General features: G+C 46.2%; 1 protein-coding gene across 2 annotated transcripts; it reads left to right on the forward strand.

Moving 5' to 3' along the window:
• The first annotated feature begins 1,223 nt into the window (after positions 1 to 1,223).
• TNFRSF14 (TNF receptor superfamily member 14) lies at positions 1,224 to 22,813 on the forward strand. Of its 2 annotated transcripts, none has more exons than XM_060276178.2 (8): positions 1,224 to 1,954; positions 11,773 to 11,881; positions 12,800 to 12,925; positions 14,202 to 14,357; positions 15,490 to 15,580; positions 17,003 to 17,190; positions 18,211 to 18,227; positions 19,852 to 22,813. In XM_060276178.2, exons 1-8 carry the CDS (start codon positions 1,880 to 1,882, stop codon positions 19,960 to 19,962), a joined length of 873 nt encoding a protein of 290 aa, XP_060132161.1. In that variant the 5' UTR covers positions 1,224 to 1,879; the 3' UTR covers positions 19,963 to 22,813. The 2 variants fall into 2 exon arrangements, with proteins under 2 accessions (XP_060132161.1, XP_060132162.1); XM_060276179.2 differs by having other exon boundaries at positions 1,502 to 1,847.
• The last annotated feature ends 87 nt before the right edge of the window (positions 22,814 to 22,900 follow it).

Raw genomic sequence — 22,900 nt, forward strand, 5'->3', positions numbered from 1 at the left:
AAGCTGAATGTTGGAAATTTCAGGAAATCCTTCGCACAGCACTTGTTCAGCTGTGGAATTCTCTCCCAAAAAAGGCAGCGACAGTCACTATCTTGGATAGCTTGAAAAGAAGGTTAGAAAGATTCCCGGAGGAGAACAAGGCTATCAGCGGCTATGAGCCATCATGGCAATGAATGAGCTACTTTCCACATTGGAGACAGGATGCCTCTGAAAACCAGGTGGGTAGAGTTGCTGTTGCACTCAAGTTCTGCTTCCAGGCTTACCATTGAAGCATCTGGTTGTCCACCAAGAGAGAGCAGGATGTTGGAACAGATGGGCCTTTGCCCTGATCCAGAGAGGTTCTTCTAATGTTTAATTTTGGCATGTCAGGTTGCTATTAAAGATACTGGAGTGAGAAAGGGGAGGAAAAATGAGTGTGTGTGGGGGAGCTGCTATGCCTAACATTGGCTCCCCCCACTGTGACTCTTGACTACATCTACCATTCACTGGTGTGCTTTACATCTCACCAGGTGCAACTGGGACCATTCACCACTGACCCTTGGGAATCGTTGGCGGGGGGAGGGAAGGAAGAGCAGAGTGAAAATGCTTCAAATGAATCAAGACTATTGGGCACATCCCTTCTTTCTCTTCCTCACACGCTCACTGAACAGCAAGGGCAAGGAAAGGGTTGTTTGAACAGCCTAGTATTCTTAGGATCAAATTGCATCCGATGCCAGCAGAAATGTTTATTTCTCCTGTGGCTGATCCGTTATCATACAAGGGTGGACAGGTGGGGATTGTGGGGTGGGGAGAGAAATTCCATTTTGTTCACACAAGGAACTAGCTAATTCACACTTCACAAACTGACATGTAACATCAGAAACCACAATTATCCTTTGAAATTCGCAGTTCTGCGAAAGTTGCAGTTCTTTGGCCAATGTGTACAGAAATGCATTAATGGGGGGACATGCAGCGTAGAATGACACACTTTGGTGCAAACAACATGCAATATAATAAACAAAAGTGCATTATATTACGGGAAATGGCTTGCAAAAATGAGTACGTAAATTGAAACTGTATACGAAACTGCCAGGAGAAATTTGCACTAGTGAACTTTCACGACAGGAATAGTGCTTTTAAAGAAAAAAAGAACACCCCACAAATTGTTGTGGAAATGTGGAGACCTGAATCTAAGATCAGGGGAAATGAAAGATATTGAAAGGGAAAGGTTTGCCAATGTCAGCAGTTGCCTGGTGGTCAGAGTTCAAGAGCCAGGTGGTGCTTTTGCCTAGCTTCAAGTTCAGCCAACTCTTCACTGCTCCTGTCCTCCATCAACCGGGACCGATTCACTTGGACTAGAGTCAGTCATTTCCTTTCATCTTTCTGCTGCCAGGTACTTTTTTAAAAAGCATGATCAGAAGGACTGATCTATTGTGATTAGAGCCCACCTCCTGCTCCCTGTCTGCTATTTCCCGTCTGTAAACAGTTCTGGGAACACAGGATCCAGAGAAGAGTTTGCATAAAAAGGAGGAAAGGCAGACGAGCTTCAGTGACGAGAAATGAAGTGGCTGGGGAGAAATTATCTGGAACTGAGTGCGATTATTTAAGAGCCTCAGGGGAAAAGAAAGAAACCACAGCCAGAGAGATATATCTTTCTTTCTTTTTTACTTTCACTTTTGGAGCTCCGATCGCCGAGCTGTGACTGCTTCGTTTGACAGGACTCGGAGATTGCCTGGCAAGTTTGGTCTCGTTTGGTTGGAGGCCTAGAGGGCAAAGGCAGTGGGAACCGTGGGAACTTCAGAATGCAATGTTCTCGGTGCTGGGAATATGGAGTCCAGAAATCCTGGATCTATAGGAACCGAAGGGAGGTAAACACAAGATTGCAGTTAACTACAGGGTAATGACCTTTGTCTGCCTCGTGACTGGATGGAATTGGAATCCTCCTGGAACCCCTTCTTTCGGCACCATGCATCTGGTAAGCAAACTTTGAAACTGTGTGTATCCCCTCCCCTCCAGTCAGCCTATCGTGAAATAAGGGTGCAATAAAGAGATCTGCCTCCTTCCTCCTGAAAAAAATGAGGGCTTCAAGGAGAGTGGGTGTTGGGCCAGCCAGAGGATATTGCCAGCTCACTTGTTCTTAGCTGACCAGTGTATGGCTCAGTCTCCACTAGGAATGGTAGCAGGGAGAATACACCTGGCAGGTGGCAAACATCGCCTTTTAGAAATTAAAGCTTTTGTTGTTTTACCTGGTTGGGTTGGACTGGGAATTCAGGTCCCACTTGTTTTCTCTCTCTAAGACTTCCCCAGTAACTGAAAGTGAAAGGTGGTTTTTCCTATGAGCAGTGGCTGCTAGCAGGTGTTTATTCCTTTAAATCAAAAGGTACACTTGGCTTAGGATTTTAACCAATGAAATTGTTGGTAATGTGCAAATTTATTTGGGGATCAGGAAGGACCTGGAAATTTGTCCCTTTCAGTTTCTCATCTTTGCACTCATAAGTTCCGTTCTCCACATTTTCACATTGGTTTGTGATTTTTTTAAAAAGTTCACGAGCATTTGAGTGCACATTTCTCCTGATAGAACACATCTCCATAGGCAATTTTGCCCAATGTATACATTTTTTTGCAAATTGGGTCCTCCTTGCAAGAGAGGGCACGTGTTGCGGTGGGTCCCAGCAGACCAGGTCTAGGTGTTGGGGCGGGACAATTGGAGCAGCCACAACACCCTATTGGTGGTCCACCTGATGGGGTGCAATTGGGCTGAGGGCTTGCCAATCAAAGAGTCGGATGTACCAGTACTTAAATGCTGAGCTCACCGTAGAGACCCTCCTTCTCCGGTTGAGCTGCATTGCTGCAGGGGCACGGCAGGAATTTTCCCCACTTGGCTGATTGGCTGTTGCCATTTGGGTTCGCCTGCCGCGTAGCAAATCGGCACAACTTGTAAGGTTGGCGGATAGGCTCTGGTTCATGCTGATAGGGCGGTACGATCCCTTACCACCCTATAATTATATATTTGGGTATTCCTCTTAAGGGAATCCATGGACTGATGGTTGGTATTCCCCCAAGCGGGGTTGCCCTAATCCAGTGTTCTGGGCACATGTGGGGGAATCAGGGCCCAGCTGGTGCGTGCCAGTCGGGCAACCCCGTCCCAGGTGTGTACCTGGCTGCTGACTCCAGGTGCGCCCTGAGTCAGTGCTACCCTAGGTGGCTAGTCGAACCAGAGCCTATGCAACCACTCATTTGATTTGTAATCAATAAAGTTGTGGCCTAAATTCTGCCAAAAACCAAACAAAAATACGAGTCATGTCTGAATTTGTTTCTAGGCCTGGGATAGAGGGTCTCCACACGCAACCATTCCCTCTTATATAATGCATATTTGGATGCTATAGTCGGCATGGGTTGCATTTTAACAGATGCATTTTTGCACACATTACTTGCATGGAGAAGTGTGAATTTTGAAGGGCGACTGTGTTTCAGTTTGTGTATTATTTTAGAAAGTGAATTTTAGGTAGGTTTGCCTCTCAATGCAAACAAAATCTGATTTCTCCCCCATCCTTAGTAACAGCAATGATCCTGAACAATTAGGGCAGGCAAATCCCTGGACTTCAAATCCAATCACCCCTGATAACTAGCAGTGCTGGGTAGGGCTTATGAGAGATGATGTTGTTATTGGAAACCAACTTGTTGGATACCAAGTTGTTATTGGATACCAACTCAAGGGCCTCAAATCTCCCATCAAGGCTTTACATATTTAAGTAAGGCCAACTCTGTGGCACTTTCTCCCAGGTAGATGGTTGCAGGATCTGAGCCTAACAGCCTTTGTTTACTGCCGTAGGAAACCTTTTCTTGAAGGTTGCGCAAAGACAGGAATTATTGTTCGGCTTTCCTAGATCATGGCAAGATCTGTGTGTTTCCCAAACCTTGCATGTTCCACTTCTGTCCTGAGTCCTCCAGCTTCCTGGCACATCTGATCGAAGCCTGGGCTGCCTTTGAAGTCACCTTTCATTTCAAAACTGCCGTTTGCCAAATGGCATAGGAACTGATGCTGTTTTTATTTATTTAAAGAAACCCGCAAGTTCACCTAATTATAAGACAGGCACCTTGGGCTTTTGACTTCTACTTTTAGCGCAACCACAACCCCGTCTTTACTCAGGCATTGAGTATGATCCAGACATCCTCTCTCAGTGACCTTCTTTTTTTTGGTGGTGGAAATAAATGTGGGACGATGGAGGGTGTGTGTGCAAACAGTTGCGTGGGTGCAGAAGTGACTTTTCTATTGGCTAATACCTGTGGTGTCTGGTGCAATGAGTGACAAATCTTCGCCTTTCTGGTGAGTCACTCACTCTCTGTACTCAGAAAGCCACATGATTACTATTTTTAAAAGCAAAACCTCAAAAGGTGAACACTCACCTTTCAGGCCAGTCTGTATGTTACAGGAGTGCTCCTCAAGCTACCTGTTGCAAGGTACACCAAACTTCCTTTGAGAGACTGAGGATGACATAGTTGGGTGGGTGCTTTAACCCACTTTATCTCCTCTATAACCATTTGACGTGGTTCAATGGAAATATGGTGGCTACCTGAACTGTACCTGTCTTCATGGGGAACACTGAAACGTGTCCGCCTTGAGGAATGTTCACTAAGCCATTCTGTTCATTGCAAGGGCATCAAACAGAGAGAGAGAGAAGGGCGTTAATGCCAAAAAACGCCTCCCAAACCTCCAGGAATTTCTCAGAATCGCCACCTTGGCTGATGCATGAGAGCAAAGGGGGCACTGCCCCGCCAACTGTCAGACTCCCATCCCCAAACACCACGATAGAAAGTCTTGCTTGAGAGCAAGGGGGAGATCTGATTGTGACACAAGCTCAGCAGCAAGCACAAAGTCCAGAAGTCAGGATTCCCAGGTGCAAGCTGTGAAAATGTCCTGACAGTTGGCATGACCCTCCTACCAAGCTTTTAAAGTCAAAGCTGAATCTCTATTGGTAGAGCATTCCACAGGACTGAGCCAATGACATGAAAGGCTTGGTTTGTTGCTGTGGACAGGTGAGCATGCAACCAACGATGGTCTTGCCGATTATCTCAGTGATCGAGCTTGGATATCAGGGTACCCCAGACCGAAGTCAGTCAGGGCTTTGTAAATTAACACAAGGACTATGAACCTGGCTTTGTAGTAGATGGGCAGCCAGAGAATCTACTGTACAACCCACAAACTCCCTCCTCATAACCCCACTTCCATCTACTCTAAAGTAAAGGACTGTACCCCACACTGTCAAGTTTCCCAGTTTTTGACAGCAGAAGTAAAACAGAAGAAAAACTGATAGGAAGAAGTGGCCCTGAACATAACATACCTGCCCGCAGACTGTCTCGCCAGAGTGGTGCATGCTCTAGTTATCTCTCGCTTGGACTACTGCAATGCGCTCTATGTGGGGCTACCTTTGAAGGTGACCCGGAAACTACAACTAATCCAGAATGCAGCAGCTAGACTGGTGACCGGGAGCAGCCGCCGAGACCACATAACACTGGTCTTGAAAGATCTACATTGGCTCCCAGTACGTTTCCAAGCACAATTCAAAGTGTTGGTGCTGACCTTTAAAGCCCTAAATGGCCTCGGTCCAGTATACCTGAAGGAGCGTCTCCACCCCCATCGTTCAGCCCGCACACTGAAGTCCAGCATTGAGGGCATTCTGGCGGTTCCTTCACTGCGAGAAGCCAAGTTGCCAAGAACGCCCTCCCATCAGGTGTCAAACAGAAAAACAGCTACCAGATTTTTAGAAGACATCTGAAGGCAGTCCTGTTTAGGGAAGCTTTTAATGTTTAATAGACTATTGCATTTTAATATTTTGTTGGAAGCTGCCCAGAGTGGCTGGGGAAAACCAGCCAGATGGGCGGGGTATAATAATAATAATAATAATAATAATAATAATAATAATAATAATAATAAAGTTCTCTTAAGTACAAAGGTTATTTCCTGTCTGACAAGGCATCATTCACTTCTGCACCCTGTTGTGTAGCAAGATTAATGTCTCAGAGAATGTTACACACGGAGGGGAAGAAATGTTCCTGAGTCATGTTGGGTCACAATGTGGGTTTGTGGTGTCTCACTTCTGCAAGGTCTGTTGGCATGACTTCTTGGATGACAGCATCCCTTACAGCCAGTTCCATTTTTCTAGAAAAAGAGGTGCCAGAAGTAGCCACAAACACCTCCCTTGTTCTCTTATAATGGCAATGGCGCCCACCTGAGAGGTGCTGGAACTGAGTTCCGGTGAGTTCCTGCTGAAAAAGCCCTGCTTATAGCCCCCCCCCCCCCGGAGCTGTTTCCCATTGCACCATCTCGTTGGTCAAAATAATTGAAATACTGCTTTACCACATCTTCACCAGAAACTATGAAACTGGATTCTATTTGGAATTCACTTATTTGCTGGCACACATTGGCCAAATATGAACAGAGTTCTCTAGCTGAGGGGTAGGGGGCATCAGGTCCAGGCCTCTGTATTAGGCCTTGGGGACTGTCCCCAGGACACACTGCTCACTGGTCCAGCTTCCTAACTTGGATGGAGTACATCTTCGGACCCTGATAACGCATCTTGCTTATCTGGATGGGAGATGAAATGCGGCCCTCAAGCCGAGAAAGTTTCCTCACTTCTACTCCAGATGATGCGCAATACAAATCAAATGCAAATACTGTACCAAACTACATAAAATAACATCACCGTGTGTGTGTGTGTGTGTGTGTATACACAAACATAATTACACACCCACATGCAGGACCGGATTTAGGTTTGATGAGGCCCTAAGCTACTGAAGGTAATGGGGCCCTTTATATGTCCAGCTGTCCTTTGTCAACAACAAATTGTCGCTGTTTTTTGTGTTGAATATATGCTATCTTGTGATTTATGGACCTAATAGTTATCTGTATATAGAAATGAGCAAACCAGTGATATTTTAGGGAGCAGGCAGGGCCCATTACTTACATCATAGGCGCCTACACAACACAAAACACTGTGGCTGTACGTCAGTTTTATTTTATTTGTTTTTTATCTTATATTTTGGAAATGTACATCCAGGGGTTTTTTTCCCTTTGAATTTTTTTCAAGCCCCCAAGAGAGTGGGGCCCTAAGCTATAGCTTTTTGTTTAGCTTATATGTAAATCTGGCACTGCCCACATGTGTAGGGGTGTGAAAATAAAACTCTTAAGCACTTCCAAAGTAGGGACTAAAATTATAACCAAGATCAGCTTTAAGATACAAAAAAACAAAATATCCTTGATAGCTTGAAAAATGCAACATCCTCCACCATTCTGCTAATTTATTGTATTTGTATCCCACCTTTTTTTCCTTCGAGGAGCTTGAAGGTTCTCCCCCTCCCCATTTCATCCTTACAACAACCCTTTGAGAGTAGGTCAGGATGAGAGGCAATGACTGGCCCCAAGTCCCTCAATGATTCATCATCGTGGCCGAGTGGGGATTTGAACCTTTGACTCCTAGGTCCTAGTGCAGAACTCTAACCACTACACCACACTGGCTCTACACCACTACACCACACTGGGTTGACTAAAATAGCTGTGGGATCCAAGATAGCTGAGGGTTTCCTTGCAGAACTGGCCTCTGACAAAGTCAGCAGCAGAAGGGGGAAAAAACACATCCCTTTCTGTGAATGCAATGGTGCTGACCCCTAGTCACCAGATTTCAGCAGAAAGATTTCAAAAGATTCCATCATGAGGCTGCAATGTTGTGAAACCAGAATTTCCCAGCCAATGTGATTCCGTTAGTTTCGGGCTTCACTTGTAACCATGGCTCCCCCCTACCCGCATTCAGTTAGCACAGCACAGCGATTTCTCTGCCCTTCTTCTTATAACTTGTATATACTTGGCTCTGTCACGTCGTACATTTTTGTAGCTTTTTTCGCTCCCGTGCTTGCATTTCTGCCTCAGTGCCAGACCAGGAGAACCTGTGTCATCTTCCGGAATACAAGACCCATACTTACTGATCATGATCCGTCCTGGCTTGGGATGGTGGGAGTGGTAGGTTCTGCATTCCTGGGTCTGGTTATCTCCCGCTTGGGCTACTGCAACACACTCTACGTGGGGCTACCTTTGAAGGCGACTCGGAAACTACAACTAATCCAGACTTGGCCTGCTTGACTGATGACTGGGAGCGACTGCTTAGACCATATAACACTGGTCCTAAAAGATCTACATTGGCTCCCAGTACATTTCCGGGCACAATTCAAAGTGTTGGTGCTGACCTTTAATGCCCTAAATGGCCTTGGCCCAATTTACCAGAAGGAGGAACTGCACTCCTATCGTTCAGCCAGGTCCAGCTCTGAGGGCCTTCGGGTGGTTCCCTCACTGCGGGAAGGAGAGGTGCCAACTTGAATAAAGTATTGGGGGACAGGTAAGCCCTGTCCCACCTAACTGATCACAAGACATGGAACATGAGCACCATTATAATGGCAATGCCCATCAACCTGGGGCAGGAGTACCCCCTCAAATATTTAATGGGGGGAGGGCAGTGGCGGAGCTTCATGCTCTGGCACCGAGGGGGGGGCGGAAAGCAGGTGGGGGTGGGGCTGACGCGTGTCCTGGGGGTGTGGTGTGCGTCCTGGGGGCGGGGCATGCCGCCTCCAGGGTTGTAGCGCCCAGCGAGGGTGAGGGACAGCTGTGATGGCACCCCACCGAGATTGCACTGCCGGGGGTGGTGAGCTCCCCCCGCACTCCTCTTCCTCCACCAGTGGGGGAGGGCAAAGGGACCTCACCCCCTAGGAGTTGCCTCCTAGGGCAAGAAGTGACGTTAGAGAGAACCACGCAGAGGGCTTTCTTGGTAGCGGCGCCCGCCCTGTGGAACTCCCTCCTGTCAGAAGTCAAAGACAACTTTCAGAAGACTTCTGAAGGCAGCCCTGTATTGGGAAGTTTTTAATGTTTGGTCATAGAATGTTTCATTATTTTATTTATATTCTGCTGGAAGCCACCCAGAGTGGCTGGCACAACCCAGACAGATGGGCAGGATATAAGTAAATAATAATAATAATAATAATAATAATAATAATAATAATAATAATAATAAATACAGTCTGCAACCGAATTAAATACAAATCTGCTCAAGAATATTGGTAACCCCACATGACTGAACCCAGACCTTGTGAACCCAGACCCTGTGATCAATATGAAGACCTTCTTTGGGTGGGCCTTTTTAGTGGTGGCTCCCTGCTGGTGAAATGCTCTCCCCAGGGAGCCGTGCCTGGAATGGCTTCTGTCATTACCTGGGCTTTTGGCCTTGATATGATGGATGGGATTGCAGCCTTCTTTTCTTCTTCTTTTTTCTGTAAGTCCTGACTCTTGTCTGGATAGCTGTGTTTTTATTGCATGTTCTTAATTGGTTTTAATGTACATTACTTTGGGCCATTCTGTGAGAAAAGTGATTAACAACAGCAACAACAACTCTTCCTATCCTATTACTGCCTATTAAGTAGGTTTGGGATTACAGTCCTTGAATTTTATGTCAAGAATGGCGACCCTATGGGCCCCCAGATGTTGGACTACAACTCCCATCATCCTGGGTCATTGGGCATGCGTGCCAAAGCTGATTAGAGTTGGAGTCCAACAGTGTTGGAGGTGTTCAAGTTCTCCTCTCCTGCTTCATACCTACCATTGAATTTATTTGCATGCCAATTCTTCATGCAGCTGACAACAACATAGGTTTGAACACCATGACTGCAAATGCATATTCCGAAAAACGCCTTTGCAAGTCACAAAACAACTCCAGGTTTGTTTGCTCTGGGAATTTCCCTGTGCATAGGTCGATTCTTTGTTTACTCCCTCCGCACCACCCACTTTGATAGACAGGCACGGAACGCCACCTTGTGGAGAAACAAAAGGAGTTCACTATGTTTTTGACCTCCTGTTCCTTGCCTCCCCCCCCGCCCCCCCCGAACATTTTAAAAGCATTCTCTAGCAAAAAACGATTCTCGGCATGTTTACTCAGAAGTAAATCGCACTGTATTCATTGGGCTTTCTCCCAAGCAAGTGTGCACAGGAATGCATTTGATGTACGGATGGGAGAAAAATTCAGTTCACTGCAGTTTTAAAAGCAAATCGCCCTAATTCACTTGTTCCGACACAATATGAGCCTCCTTTAAAATGTGAACTTCTCCAAATTTTGCAGTGCAGCTCTCCAGGCATGGATGGATGCATAGAAAGGCACCTGTTTATGAAAATAAGAACCAAAAATGCATTGGGTGATATCTTAAGTAGCTCTGGGTTGCATCTATTGCCAGTCCCAGGGGTCAGCAACCTTTTCCAGCTGTGGGCCGGTCCACTGTTCCTCAGGCCAGGTGGTGGGCCGGACTATATATTTTTTTTTGGGGGGGGGATGAACGAATTCCTATGCCCCACAAATAACCCAGAGATGCATTTTAAATAAAAGGACACATTCTACTCATGTAAAAACACACTGATTCCTGGACCGTCCGCGGGCCGGATTGAGAAGGCGATTGGGCCACATCCGGCCCACGGGCCTTAGGTTGCCTACCCATGGAGTAGACCAGGCATCCCCAAACTGCGGCCCTCCAGATGTTTTGGCCTACAACTCCCATGATTCCTAGCTAAGAGGACCAGTGGTCAGGGATGATGGGAATTGTAGTCCAAAACATCTGGAGGGCCGAAGTCTGGGGATGTCTGGAGTAGACCCATTGAAATTCATGACTAACATAGGTCTACTAAATTTGTCCCACATTTGGTGTGCATTTAATTCCAGCCACTTGTGTTCAGAGCATTGGTGTCATCAACTGGGCTTTGAGGGCACCACCAGCAGAGGAAGTCTTAGGGTACTACGGCTGATGCAACCACACTGTACAATGGAACAGGAGAGGCAGCCCTCGGCCTGATGTTTATTGTCGAAATTTGAGAGCCCAAAGTCTGCCACTGCCATGATCAGGCCTACCTAGCCAGGCAGGTCTGAGCAACTGTCAAAGGGCAGCAAGGCTCAGTGGCTGGTGTGTGTGTTGGAGGGGAAGAGGTGAGAATCCAAGTCAGGCTGCAGAGAGGCCACTGAAGCACATCCGAACCAGGAAGAGGTTGTTCTTGCTTAGGAGAAGTTGTGAGTGCAAAAGGAAATGCTTTATGGCACTTCCTGTTCCAAAGGCTTGACATTGCCCTCAGGAAAGTCCCTGGCTACTATGCTAGTCAGTTTCTGGTCAGTGTTTGTTTTGCACGTCTTAATTTGTAAGTCTGTTCAGTACCGTTTCGGCATTAAGGTCTGATTTAAAAATAAATACATAAACATGAAAATTCGTATTTCAGTAGCTATTCAAATACATATTTAACAACCGAATCCAAACCCAAGATCTATTGGGATTAGAGAGTTTGGATGCGGTGGATGCTGGGCTTTCCCAGCTCAGCTGGGGCTACTCCAGAGTAAGGTTTCATCCAGACTTCTGTTTGTCCCACCACAGCCCACCCCCACTCGCCAGGGAAACCTGATCTTTAACATTGAATTGGAGCAAACATAAGCACTAGCATGGAAGGCTACCTAGAATGTGGCTCTCAGGCTCCCAAACCTGGACTCAGTTGAAGCAGCAACCTGATAGGAGCTTCATATCTGTTTGCTTCATAACTCCAAAAACCTGGGGGAGAAAGTAATAAGTTCAAGAGCATCCCTGTTTCCTGCTCAAATTTTTCAGGCTGCTGTGTCACATCCTTCTTTGCCTTTCCTGGGGTGGGCCAGGGGGGAACGAAGAATGCACTGAGCCGGGCACAGTGAGACTAAAGTCTCCTTTCTCTCTCGTTTTTGTTCTCCCCAAAAGAGCTTCTGCATCTTCCTCGCAACACAGCTGCTTCTCTACCAGGAAGCCTCCTCCTGTACTGATTCAGAGTATGATATCCGTGGCGAATGCTGCCCCAGGTGTAATCCAGGTAAGCAGGCACGACACCCTTGTTCTTCTCCCTGTAAACAGGGCCGGCCCATCCACTGGCCTTGTAGAGGCAGTTGCCTCAGGTGGCAGGCTGGGGACAACTGGGTGGGGTGGCAGATCCAGAAAAAAGAGGGGCGTCTTCACCGAACTTCGCTGTTTCTACATCAGCTACGGATAGGAACTGCTACCTCCTCCTCCTCTCTAGTCCCCTTTCTTCTCCCCAGTAGCCTCCAGCAAGCTGGGGCTTCTCCAGGCTGCCTCCAGTCGCCTCAGGCAGTAGTGGAGAAGGGGGTGGGGGTGGGTCACACGGGTCCTACCCATTGCCCCACTGTCCCCCTCATTCACCGGCTTAGCCACACTAGTCCCTGGCATTGTCCCCACCCAGACGTGGTTGAGGAGGCTGCTTAACAATTAGGATTCAGAGGAGGGGCGCCATTTTCCCATTTGCCTCAAGCAGCAAAATGTCTTGTGTTGGTCCTGCAAGGTCTGGCATGAACCTAGCATTCTTGAAAGCAAACCGGATCAAGACCCACATTTTTGATGGCCGGAGAATTGATGGGCATGTCCATTGGTCAAGTTGGGTGGGGGAATTAAATACAGTGGTACCTCAGGTTACAAACTTAATTCATTCTGGAGGTCCATTCTTAACCTGAAACCATTCTAACCTGAGGTGCCACTTTAGCTAATGGGGCCTCCTGCTGCCGCCGCACTGCCACCACACGATTTCTCTTCTCATCCTGGGGCAAAGTTCTTAACCCGAGGTACTACTTCTGGGTTAGTGGAGTTTGTAACCCGAAGTGTTTGTAACCAGAGGTGTTTGCGACCCGAGGTACCACTGTATTGGAAAGTTCCCCACGGTAGGTATACAAACCATGGAAATGTGCTGAACCCAACTCTACCTGAACCTCTTTATCCACAGGATACAGAGTCGAGAGAGACTGCACTTCTACTTCCAGTACAACATGTGTTCCTTGTGCTGGGAGGACATACACAAACCGGTCAAATGGGTTGACAAAGTGCTTCAAATGTCAAGAATGTGAATCAGGTAAAAATTCTTCTTGTTTGTTACCCAATTTACTTAGAATACATTGCAAAATATTAATATGAATGCATCACACACAGCACACTGGTAAGAAAACAACACCATATCAGTCTATCCAAAAGATCTGGGGGAAAGAAAAGGTTAGGTTTTTAGCTGGCGCTGAAAAAAATGCCAGCAAAAGGCGCTGGGCAGACTTCACTGAGAAGGGCATTCTGCAGACAGGGAGCCACAACTGAAAAGTCCCTCTCCCTTGTCACCACCCTTTGAGCCACCAGCTAAGTGCTCCTCAGAGTATATCTATTAAATTTAATGAACCTCAGTTATGCCCATTACCTGCAATGACTCTACTCTGAGTACGATTAGCGCTGGTTGCAACCCTCAAGGCCTTGCTCTTAGTGGATGTAAGCCAAATCTCTTCACAGAATGCCTTTGCTGCCCCCCATCTCCATGGTTTAGGGTTGTTGGCCACAGGAGTGGCAGAAGTCGCCTGAGACTTTTTTCATTTCCCACAATGCCTTTGTTCAAGGCTACGTCAGGGTTATAGTGAAATATTAAAATGGCTGCCTGCCATCGCCAGGCAGGGCCCCTGGGGACATGTGTCATCACTAGAAGGTACTGGAGGAGAGCTCTTGAGTCTGGGGACCTGTCCAAGGTGCTGAGCAAAAAAGACTAGGATCCTTTAATTATGCATGTTTATATTTCAGTGCCTTGCCTTACAGATTATTTAAATTATGCATATATAATTGGTCAATGTCACTGAACTGGTGATACATTTATTGATTTTTTTTGTAAGACCAGTGTCTGGCCTTAGCTGGCCACTTAACTGTCCTCATCAGCATCACAAAAGAATGAGCTAGGTTTAAGAGCTAGGTGATGGTGCCCTCCAGGCTAATGGGTGGGCATTTCCTTTACCTAGCTGCTAGGTAGGAGAAGAATAGCCAGATGTGTGTGTGCTGAGCTGCAAGCAGAATGGAAGCTGGGGACACAGAGTCATGCCTGATCTGTGCTGGATCCAAAGCTGCGGCTAATGAAGAAGCAAGATCTGTAGGGGGTTAATGCTGTGGTCCATCTCATGCTCAAGTTGTATATATATATACGTAGATAAAGCCATATATCCTAAAGACACTGCAGTCTCCATTGACCTTCCTGCCAAGTAAACACCTAGAACTCCTTGGTTCTGCCACCACTTGGAGATTGGGGGGGGGGGGGGAATTGAAAAATAATAACAAACATAGCAGTGGCCCCCACAAACCCTCATATCTGTGATTGTGCCTGGCAGGAGCCCATCTAAGAGTTAAAGAAGAATGCACGTATACGAAGAACACAGTCTGCTCTTGCAAGCCTGGCTATTATTGCACTCAGTTCATCAACCACGAGTGTGAACAGTGCTCAAAGCACACCATTTCTCCACCTGGTTTTAAGGTGACACAGCCAGGTAAGTCTCAGTAGAGATTTGGTGCAGTCACTATTCTGCCGATCTTAAAAATAATTTACTTATAGCTCCCATGTTCAGAAGAAAAATAATTATCACAGTGAGCATAAACTCAACCCTAATACTTAAGATGCTGTTAATACAGGGGGGTGGGGAACCTCAGAGCCAGAAGCCATATGCGGCCCTCCAAGCCACTCTATTTGGCTCTTCAGACTACCCCCAGGCTGCACCCCTCTCTGGCTTTGCTTTCCACATGACCGTTTGGCCTGGCTGGAATATGTCCTTGGACTCTGATCCGGCACAGGGGCATAGCAAGGGGGGGTGTTGGGGGCGGTTCGCCCTGGGTGCCACCCTGGAGGGGGGTGACACTTGGCGCCCCCTGCGACTCCCAAACCGCTCACTTGCGAGCGGCTGCCCCTGTAAGGCTGGCTGCCACACATGCGCAGTCTGTATGGGCTGCCACTTGCATGTGCCATTACGGGGCGCCGTGCGTGAGCGGCTGCCCCCATAAGGCCACCATGCACAAGCGGCTGCCCCTGTAAGGTCGGCCGCCCCGCACAAGCGGCAGCCCATATGGACTGTGCATGTGTGGCAGCCCGTACAGACCTTGCATGCGTGGGATGCCACACATGTGCAGTCCATACGGGGTGTTGCTCTCCGGGTACCGCTTGCTCCGCCAGTGATCAGGCCTCTTGCCTCTCTGAATGGAGGATGGTCTATCTGTAGAAACTAGTCTGCTGTATAAATTTGCATCCATTGTCCCACCCACCTTTGGTTCTGGCTCCACCAACCACTGGCATGTGTCCCTTGGAAGGCTGCCCACAACAGAATGCTGTCTTCAGGCTGAAAAAGGCTTCCTCGCCTTGGCTTAATACATCAACACAGTTGGATCACCACTGGTAGAATAGGATGTTGGATAAGATGAGCATTGGAAGGCTCTTTTTATGGTTCTTATGTGAATAGATGATTGACTCTCAAAGCAACAAGGGACTACAATAAAACACAAGGACACAAGATGTCCTTCTGGTTCAGCATCCTGATCTCACAGTGACCAACCAGATGCCCCAACACACAAGCAGGACATAAGCATGAAAGGTGCAAAGGGCTCTATTCCCCTCCTCTCATTCTTTTTCAGGCACAGAAACCAATGACACCTGGTTCGTACCCTGCCCTCCTGGGACCTATTCAGAGACCGAGATGTCCACCTCCTGTGAACCTTGGACTAAGTAGGTGCCACTAAAGACTCGCTCACAGCTGCATTTCCAGTTTGTGGCTGTGTGATGCCACATACCCTGTTTCTCATATTTTAAGACATACCCATAAAATAAGCCATAGCAGGATTTTTAAGCATTCAAGGAATATAAGCCATACCCCGAAAATAAGACATAGTGATAGGCGTAGCAGCAATGCCGGCCACGGCAGAAGGAGGAGGAAAAAAATAAGACATCCCTTGAAAATAAGCCATAGTATGTTTTTTTGAGGAAAAAATAAATATAAGACATGTCTTATAATATGAGAAACACGGTAGTCTTAATTCTACACCTCTTTCCATTCAGTGCTGTTTCCTTCCCATTATTGCTAGGAAGTTAAAGAACTAAGCATGAACTTAGTGAGCCATTATCTTGGTTTGTACAAAGCTTGAATAGAGGTTAGATTATATCCAGGTCCAGAAAAATTGCAAGACAAATAGGTCCACATTTGGCATACAAATGTGTAAATCGGATCTTACTTTATTTGCCATTTTTCACAATTCCTGAATATTCCAATATAGCTGTCGCCTGAAATAACGTATCAATTGTTTTCTCTTAAAATACATATTTAAAGATAAAAGTACACTGAGAATGGGGGAAGAAATTCAATTTTGTTTGCTTTTTGAAACAAAGCTACCCATTTTCTACTTTTCAAATCAATAGTTAATTCAGAAAAAAATTATCCTTCAAAATTCCCAGTACCACGAATGTTGCAATGCAATTCTACAACCAATGTTTACTACAAAAAAAATGTATATATCGGGGGTAATTGTGCACAAAATGCACACATTGGCGAAGATAACATACACAAATGCATTACATTAGGGAGTATTCCTTTCCACAATGTGTGCATTAGTCAAAACAGCATAGAAAAATGGGTGTAACAGGAGAAAATTGCACTAAAATGAGCAATTTCAATGAGGTTTTTTTTTTAAAGGGAAATTGCAATTTGATGCAACCCCCCATACACACACACACACACACACACACACACGAGATTTAAGATAAGAAAAATTAGAAACTGAGGGAAACTGAAAATGACTGATTCACTAATTCCTTGAAATTAGAAGGAGGAGGGAGGAAGCAAGCAAGCAAGATAGTCAGCTAACATTAACAATAACTATATCTTACTGAACCTAATTTAAATGCATAAGTTAATAAAGACAGCCTGGGTATTCCCAAATAAGTATCCAAGTGAAATTGACAATTATAATCTGTATGCACAAACACAGAAAGGTCAGAGAAATCTATCACTGAGTAGTAGGTTATCCATCCAGCTCGTTTCAGCCACAAGCAGTTGCAGGGTCCATTTTTACTGCCCTTCTGTGAGTCTCCACAAATATCAAGCATTCTTCTGAACATTCATTCCTAATTTAACGCTTTCCATTTAACTTTCAGTTGCAGTAAGGCAGGCATGATAGAAGAACGAGCAGGCACAGCAGTTTCCAATGCAGTTTGTGGATGTGTCGGCCAGAGACAGGTGCCTATGCCGGTATTTGTAGCTACTACTGCCATTCTTATTCTGCTGGTTCTTGCCTTAATATGTGGCATCATAATATGGCAATGGAGGAAGCGCATCGAAAAACGTAAGTGTGCAAAGAGTACATGTGCAGTTAAGCAAAAATGAATCCAGAATCTTCATTCCTGTGTCTTGCAAGTGGAACTCTACTTTGAGCAGTCAAAAATCTCTCCCAACCCCGCTTCATTTGGTTTTGCTTCTTTTGCTTGATTGGAGAGGACAAAGAAGGTATACTTGGCTTTTAAGCTAGAGATAAGGAATATCAGGCCTGGGTGGGGGAGTCCAATGTGGCACTCCGGGCCTCTCTAAGTGGCCCTCAGAGCTCTCTCCAGGCCACACCCATCATTGGCACTACTCTCATAGCTGCCAAGTTATCCCTTTTTTACAGGGATTTTCCCTTATGCTGAATAGGTTTCCTCGCGAGAAAAGCGAAAACTTGGCAGCTATGACTACTCTGCATTGTCAGGACCATGTCCATGGCATCTGAAGATGCTTCTTGTATGCCTGGATGTGGGGAGGGAAACTGCCAGGCGTACAGAGGTAAAATTTACATTCATTCCTCTGCCCATTGATCTATCTGGTTCCATCCTCTATTGCCATGTGACTCTTGGAAAATTGTCTGAAGTGAAATCCTTTTGATTGACAGACTTCATTCAACTTCTCTCTGTCTTGTTTGATCAGTGATGTCTCATTAACACATGCAATTTGTCTCTTTTATGGAACACCTGTGATGTGCAAAGGCTAAGGAACCACTGAGGCTCTTATTAACCTCAATGGATTAGTATGGGTTGTATCCAACTAAATTAGAGTAAACCCACTGAAGTTAATGGACCTAAGTTAGTCATACCCATTAATTTCTATGGCATACTCTGAGTAGAACTTAGTTGGCTGCAGCCTCAAGCCAACAGGTTCAAATTAGGAGAAAGGGGTTTTGTTTTTGTTTTTGCCTTTTTTAAGCTAATCATTAAGGAGGGCCTGGTCAGTGCTGCTCCTTCTATTCTCAAATGGAGGCATTTTTAGAAAATCTCATCCTTAAAAATGTCATCTACAGGGTTTTTGAAAAAAGCTCTTCTCTTCTTCTTCACAGGTGCTCCCAGAGAACAGGTGAGTATTCGTTTACATAAGCCTTTTACAACTCCTTCTCTTCTGCCCATATTCCTTTCAAAATGCAATTTCAGCATATATTAAGCATTGCTACTGCACTTTCTCTTTCCTTCTCTTGTACTGTTGCCCCTCTAAGCTCCCTGCTCTCTTAAAGACTCCCACCCACCAGGGGTGCAAACTCTATGGGGCTGAGCTGCCTCCCCCCCCAATATCTGTTGGCATGCTGCCAAGTCTCCCGTATTCCCCGGGAAACCCCCGTTTTCCCAGCCGTTCCCAGCTGGAAAAACGGATATTTTTGTCGCGGTAGCCATTTTGGAACTGGGCGGAGCATGCTCAGAAGCGACTTCCGATGCCACTTGCCCAGTTCCAAAATGGCCGCGGCGCAACTTCCGGCGCGACGGCCATTTTGGAACTGGGCAGACCATGCTCAGAAGCAGCTTCCGGTGCTGCTCTACCCAGTTCCAAAATGTCGGCAGCGCTACTTCCGATCTGCCAATCCCTTATTTTTCCGGCAGGAACTTGGCAGGTATGCTCAATGTTGAGAGGGCAGGGGATGCCAAGTGTGAAGCCAAGAGTGACACAGCTTCTGAGTGCTCCTTCTGAGTGCACGAGAGAAGGAGCCCCCGGCCATTGATGCTGACGAAGATTCAAAGTCGCATGTGTGTGACATGCGACGGACCCCCTCAATCTTGGGCAGAACTTGGGGTCTCTGCTACCCACTGCCCACTTTGCTTGCAACTTCTTTCTGGATTATCTGCCACAGGGATGGGGAAACTCAGGCTTTAATTTGTTGTATTTTATCTTGTTAAATTGCCTTTTGGTGTTTTCTTTTGTATAAAGTGACTGGTACATGTAACAAACAGATAAAGTACTGGTGAGAATCAGTAAGATGTGGGGCAACCTCTCCTGAAAGTGTCAGAGGAATTTCCTCTCCTCCCCAAGGAAGCAGCAGGAAAACCACCCCTGTTTTCTTTCTCTCCTCTTTTCAATAGCAGGGGAAGAATAGTCTCCAGAAACTGAGAGTGTTGGTGTCTACACCAGGGATGATGAACCTGGTGCCCTCCAGATGTTGCTGACTCCAGCTCCCAGGCAGCCCCAACTAGCATGGCCAATGATCAGGAGTTATGGGAAGTGTAGTCATGCAACATCTAGGGGGGCACCAGATTCTCTCCCCAGCTGGGTCTACACCCATGCATGAAAACTTGGGAACTGTGGGTAATAGCCAACCAAGTTCTACTCAGGGTAGACGCACCAAAGTTAAGGACTCCAAGTTAGTCATGACCATTAATTTCAATGGATCCCCACAGATGAGAGGACTAACCCTGTACATTTGTGAGAGACACTGGAGATCTCCAATGGGCAGTTCTCTGCACCTCCTACCAAACTGCAATCCCCAGATCCTTTGTGGGAAAACTAGGAACAGTAACTTTGGTATAAAAATGATTTCAACATAGTGTAAAAAATATCCAGTGTTTATTCAGCAAAACACCTTACCCCTTGATGGTGCTGTTGTGATCTAGAAGTGGAATCAGAGTTGGGGCTGGAGGAAGGTCACATTTCTACTTATTTGGCATTGCCTGAATCCATCAATATATTGTATTCATACAAATCTGCCTTGTTCTAGGAGGAACGAAATGGAGATTATCTTCCTGTTCAAGAGAATGACAACAATATGGTGGCACCTATGCAGGAAACGGGTCAACACCCTGGAGAACCAGCATTCACAATGGCATGACTGACCAGAATTTTTGGTTCGGAAAGCCCTGGTGCACCTTGCAAGCAACAGCCGTGGACATATGCACTGGATGAACTTTTAGAGAGGGAGAAACACATTAGTAAATGCAACAGAAAACAGGAGGTGGTTAGTTTCCTCTCTGAACTTCTCATCATCCATCTTGAAGATGTAGGTTGCAGTGAAGAAAGGGAAAGATGTGGAAATCTTCACTGAAGGACAGATCAAGGCTGAAGAGGGAACATATCTTGGGGGAAAGGAGAAGATCGTCAAACGATGAAATTCATACCAGAAGATATAGTGATGGCCACCAACTTGGATGACTTTAAAAGACAAATTCATGGAGGAATTGGATTTGTATGGACACTATTCAGGTCCTGCTTGTGGCCATCTGGTTGGCCATTGCGAGAACAGAAGGAAGGACATATTGGCCTTTGGTCTGATCCCCAACAGGGCTCTTCTGGTATTCTGAAAGAAGGTAGAGTGGGAGGTTCACTACATCAATAAAAACAATGCATTTCCTAGGGTCTGAAACCAAGCCGGAATTGGGGGAGGATTTTGCTCTGTCCCTTTGCTCCTCCTACCAGTCAGGCCTTCTCAGAGATTGGTGCTTTCTTTCTTTCTTTCTTTCTTTCTTTCTTTCTTTCTTTCTTTCTTTCTTTCTTTCTTTCTTTCTTTCTTTCTTTCTTTCGAGTTCTGACACTAATATCAGATGGTGCATGGAATGGTTGGGTGATGCCTTGTGACTGGAAACTCTCCCAGGAAATGATATAAGCTTCACTCAATATTTCTCAGTTGATGGAGGCAGGGAAACCCAAACTTACTTCCACCTGCTCTTTAGATGGGGATGAAATCAGACTCTAGGAGGATGAAAAAGCCGTGTGTGTGTGTGTCTCTGTGTGTAACATTACTCCATACTGAACACAATGAGTTCTGCTTTGCGAGAGTGTTGACAGATGCAGTATCCGGGGTCCAATCCCAGCTCACAGGCTTGGGCTAAACCCTGACGGATCATGGACAAAATGGAGAGCAACCAGCAAAGCACTGAGTGAATGGCCAATGTAACACCAGCTGTCCAAGCAACCAGACAGCAGGAAAGAACAGACTGCAGCCATAATCAGAGGCAGTATGATACTGAATACCAGCTGCTGGGAATCACAAGTGAGAAGAGCCCTGTTGCATTCAGGTCCTACTTGTGGGCTTCCCATTGAGGCATCTGGTTGGCCACTGAGAAGAGGATGCTGGACTAGACAGGCCTTTGAACTGATCTAACAGGGCATCTCCTATGTTCTTAGGTTCTCCAGGCCAACAGTCTAGGAGTTTTGCCTTTCCAAGTCTGCAGTGCCTTAGGATGTGACAGAGACATGTGTGGCCTACCAGTTGGGATCTGAAGCTGGATAGACATAGGGAAAGGGAGAGCTCTGCAGCATCCTGGGCTACTGGCGAGGCTTGGCTAGAGTCCAGGGTAGTTCACAGACAGCAAGGTCAAGAGGCAGCTGAGAGCAGTGCAGGATTCAGAGTGCAGGTGAATATCAAGACAACCTCAGACCAGGAATTGGGAAACTTTTTACAGCCCAAGGGCTACATTCCCTTCCAGGCAACCTTTTGGGGGCCACAGGCAGGAATCGAGGGGGGGCAACTAAAATCACATCTGTCTTCATTCAGCAGGCTAGTTTCTATGCACAACCCGTCTCTATCCTCATGCAAGCTGGCAAGATCCATTATCAGAATTTCAGAGCTTAGAGGTCTAGACCAGGCATCCCCAAATTGTGGCCCTCCAGATGTTTTGGCCTACAACTCCCATGATCCCTAGCTAACAGGACCAGTGGTTGGGGAAGATGGGAATTGTAGTCCAAAACATCTGGAGGGCCGAAGTTTGGGGGGTGCCTGGTCTAGACAGAGAGGCTTAGAATACTACAGCAGCTGGACATTGCATGGACAGGCGCAGTCCCCCAAACCCCAGGTGACCCCCGAGAGGAATAATGACTCAAGACAACTTGCTATAGGACTAAAATTGGCCACAACTTTATTAAGATTCAGGTGTAACTCAGGTGAGGCTGGCATTTGTTCCCTGGGCCTAAGGTTCCTACACCTGCGTTATTTGATTGATTGGAACCCAACTGGCTTTGTAAGTAATTTGAGCGCCTGCTGAATTAGAAGCTGCAGTTCTACTCTCTGGCCAGCTGCAGTGGTGGTGCTGTGGAGCAAAAGCAGTGTGGAACAGGAAACAGCAAGGCAGCAGTTCCGTCCTTTGGTAAACTATCATAGTGGGTGAATCGTGTGCTAATCTCTGACAAAGTCCCCAGCTGAAGACCCGAATGCTTTTTAGGTGTTTGGTCCAGAATAACATGAAACCTTCAATTCCAAAGAACAAGGTGATCTCTAGAAAAGCAGAGATAAATTTCCATTGACTAACTACATATATATTATGGGAGAGATTTGCATTAAAAAGAACAACTAAGTGTGCCAAGGGATGGGATGAGAATTCTCAGACTTGCAGCCGCCACCTGCAGTTAACAAAATTTCATAGGGATTCTGTATTTATATCTGCATGTGTTTTGTAGGCTGTGTTGTGTAGTGGTTAGAGTGCTGGACTAGAACCTGGGAAACCACAGTTCAAATCCCACACCTTTTTCATTGTCGTAAGGATAATATGGAGAGAGGGAGAACCATGTAGGCCACCTTGAGCTCCTTGGAGGAAAGTGGATTATAAATGCAATCATAAATAAAAATCTACAGCTGAAACATGTCATTACAGCCCTATGAATAACTGTCATGGTGTTCTGTTCTTGCTTATCTTAGCCTATAGTTGCTTAGATCCTTTGCTTAAGAATTAATATTAACATAAATTAAATGGTGCTGTGAGTGTGTGTAAATAATGTTCTATTTATTTGTCTGTCTCCCTGTGTGTACTTTCTTCCTCCACAAGCAAGTTGCCCAA

This window comes from Zootoca vivipara, chromosome 6 (assembly GCF_965207765.1).
Source record: "Zootoca vivipara chromosome 6, rZooViv2.hap1.1, whole genome shotgun sequence".
NCBI classification, from domain to species: domain Eukaryota; kingdom Metazoa; phylum Chordata; class Lepidosauria; order Squamata; family Lacertidae; genus Zootoca; species Zootoca vivipara.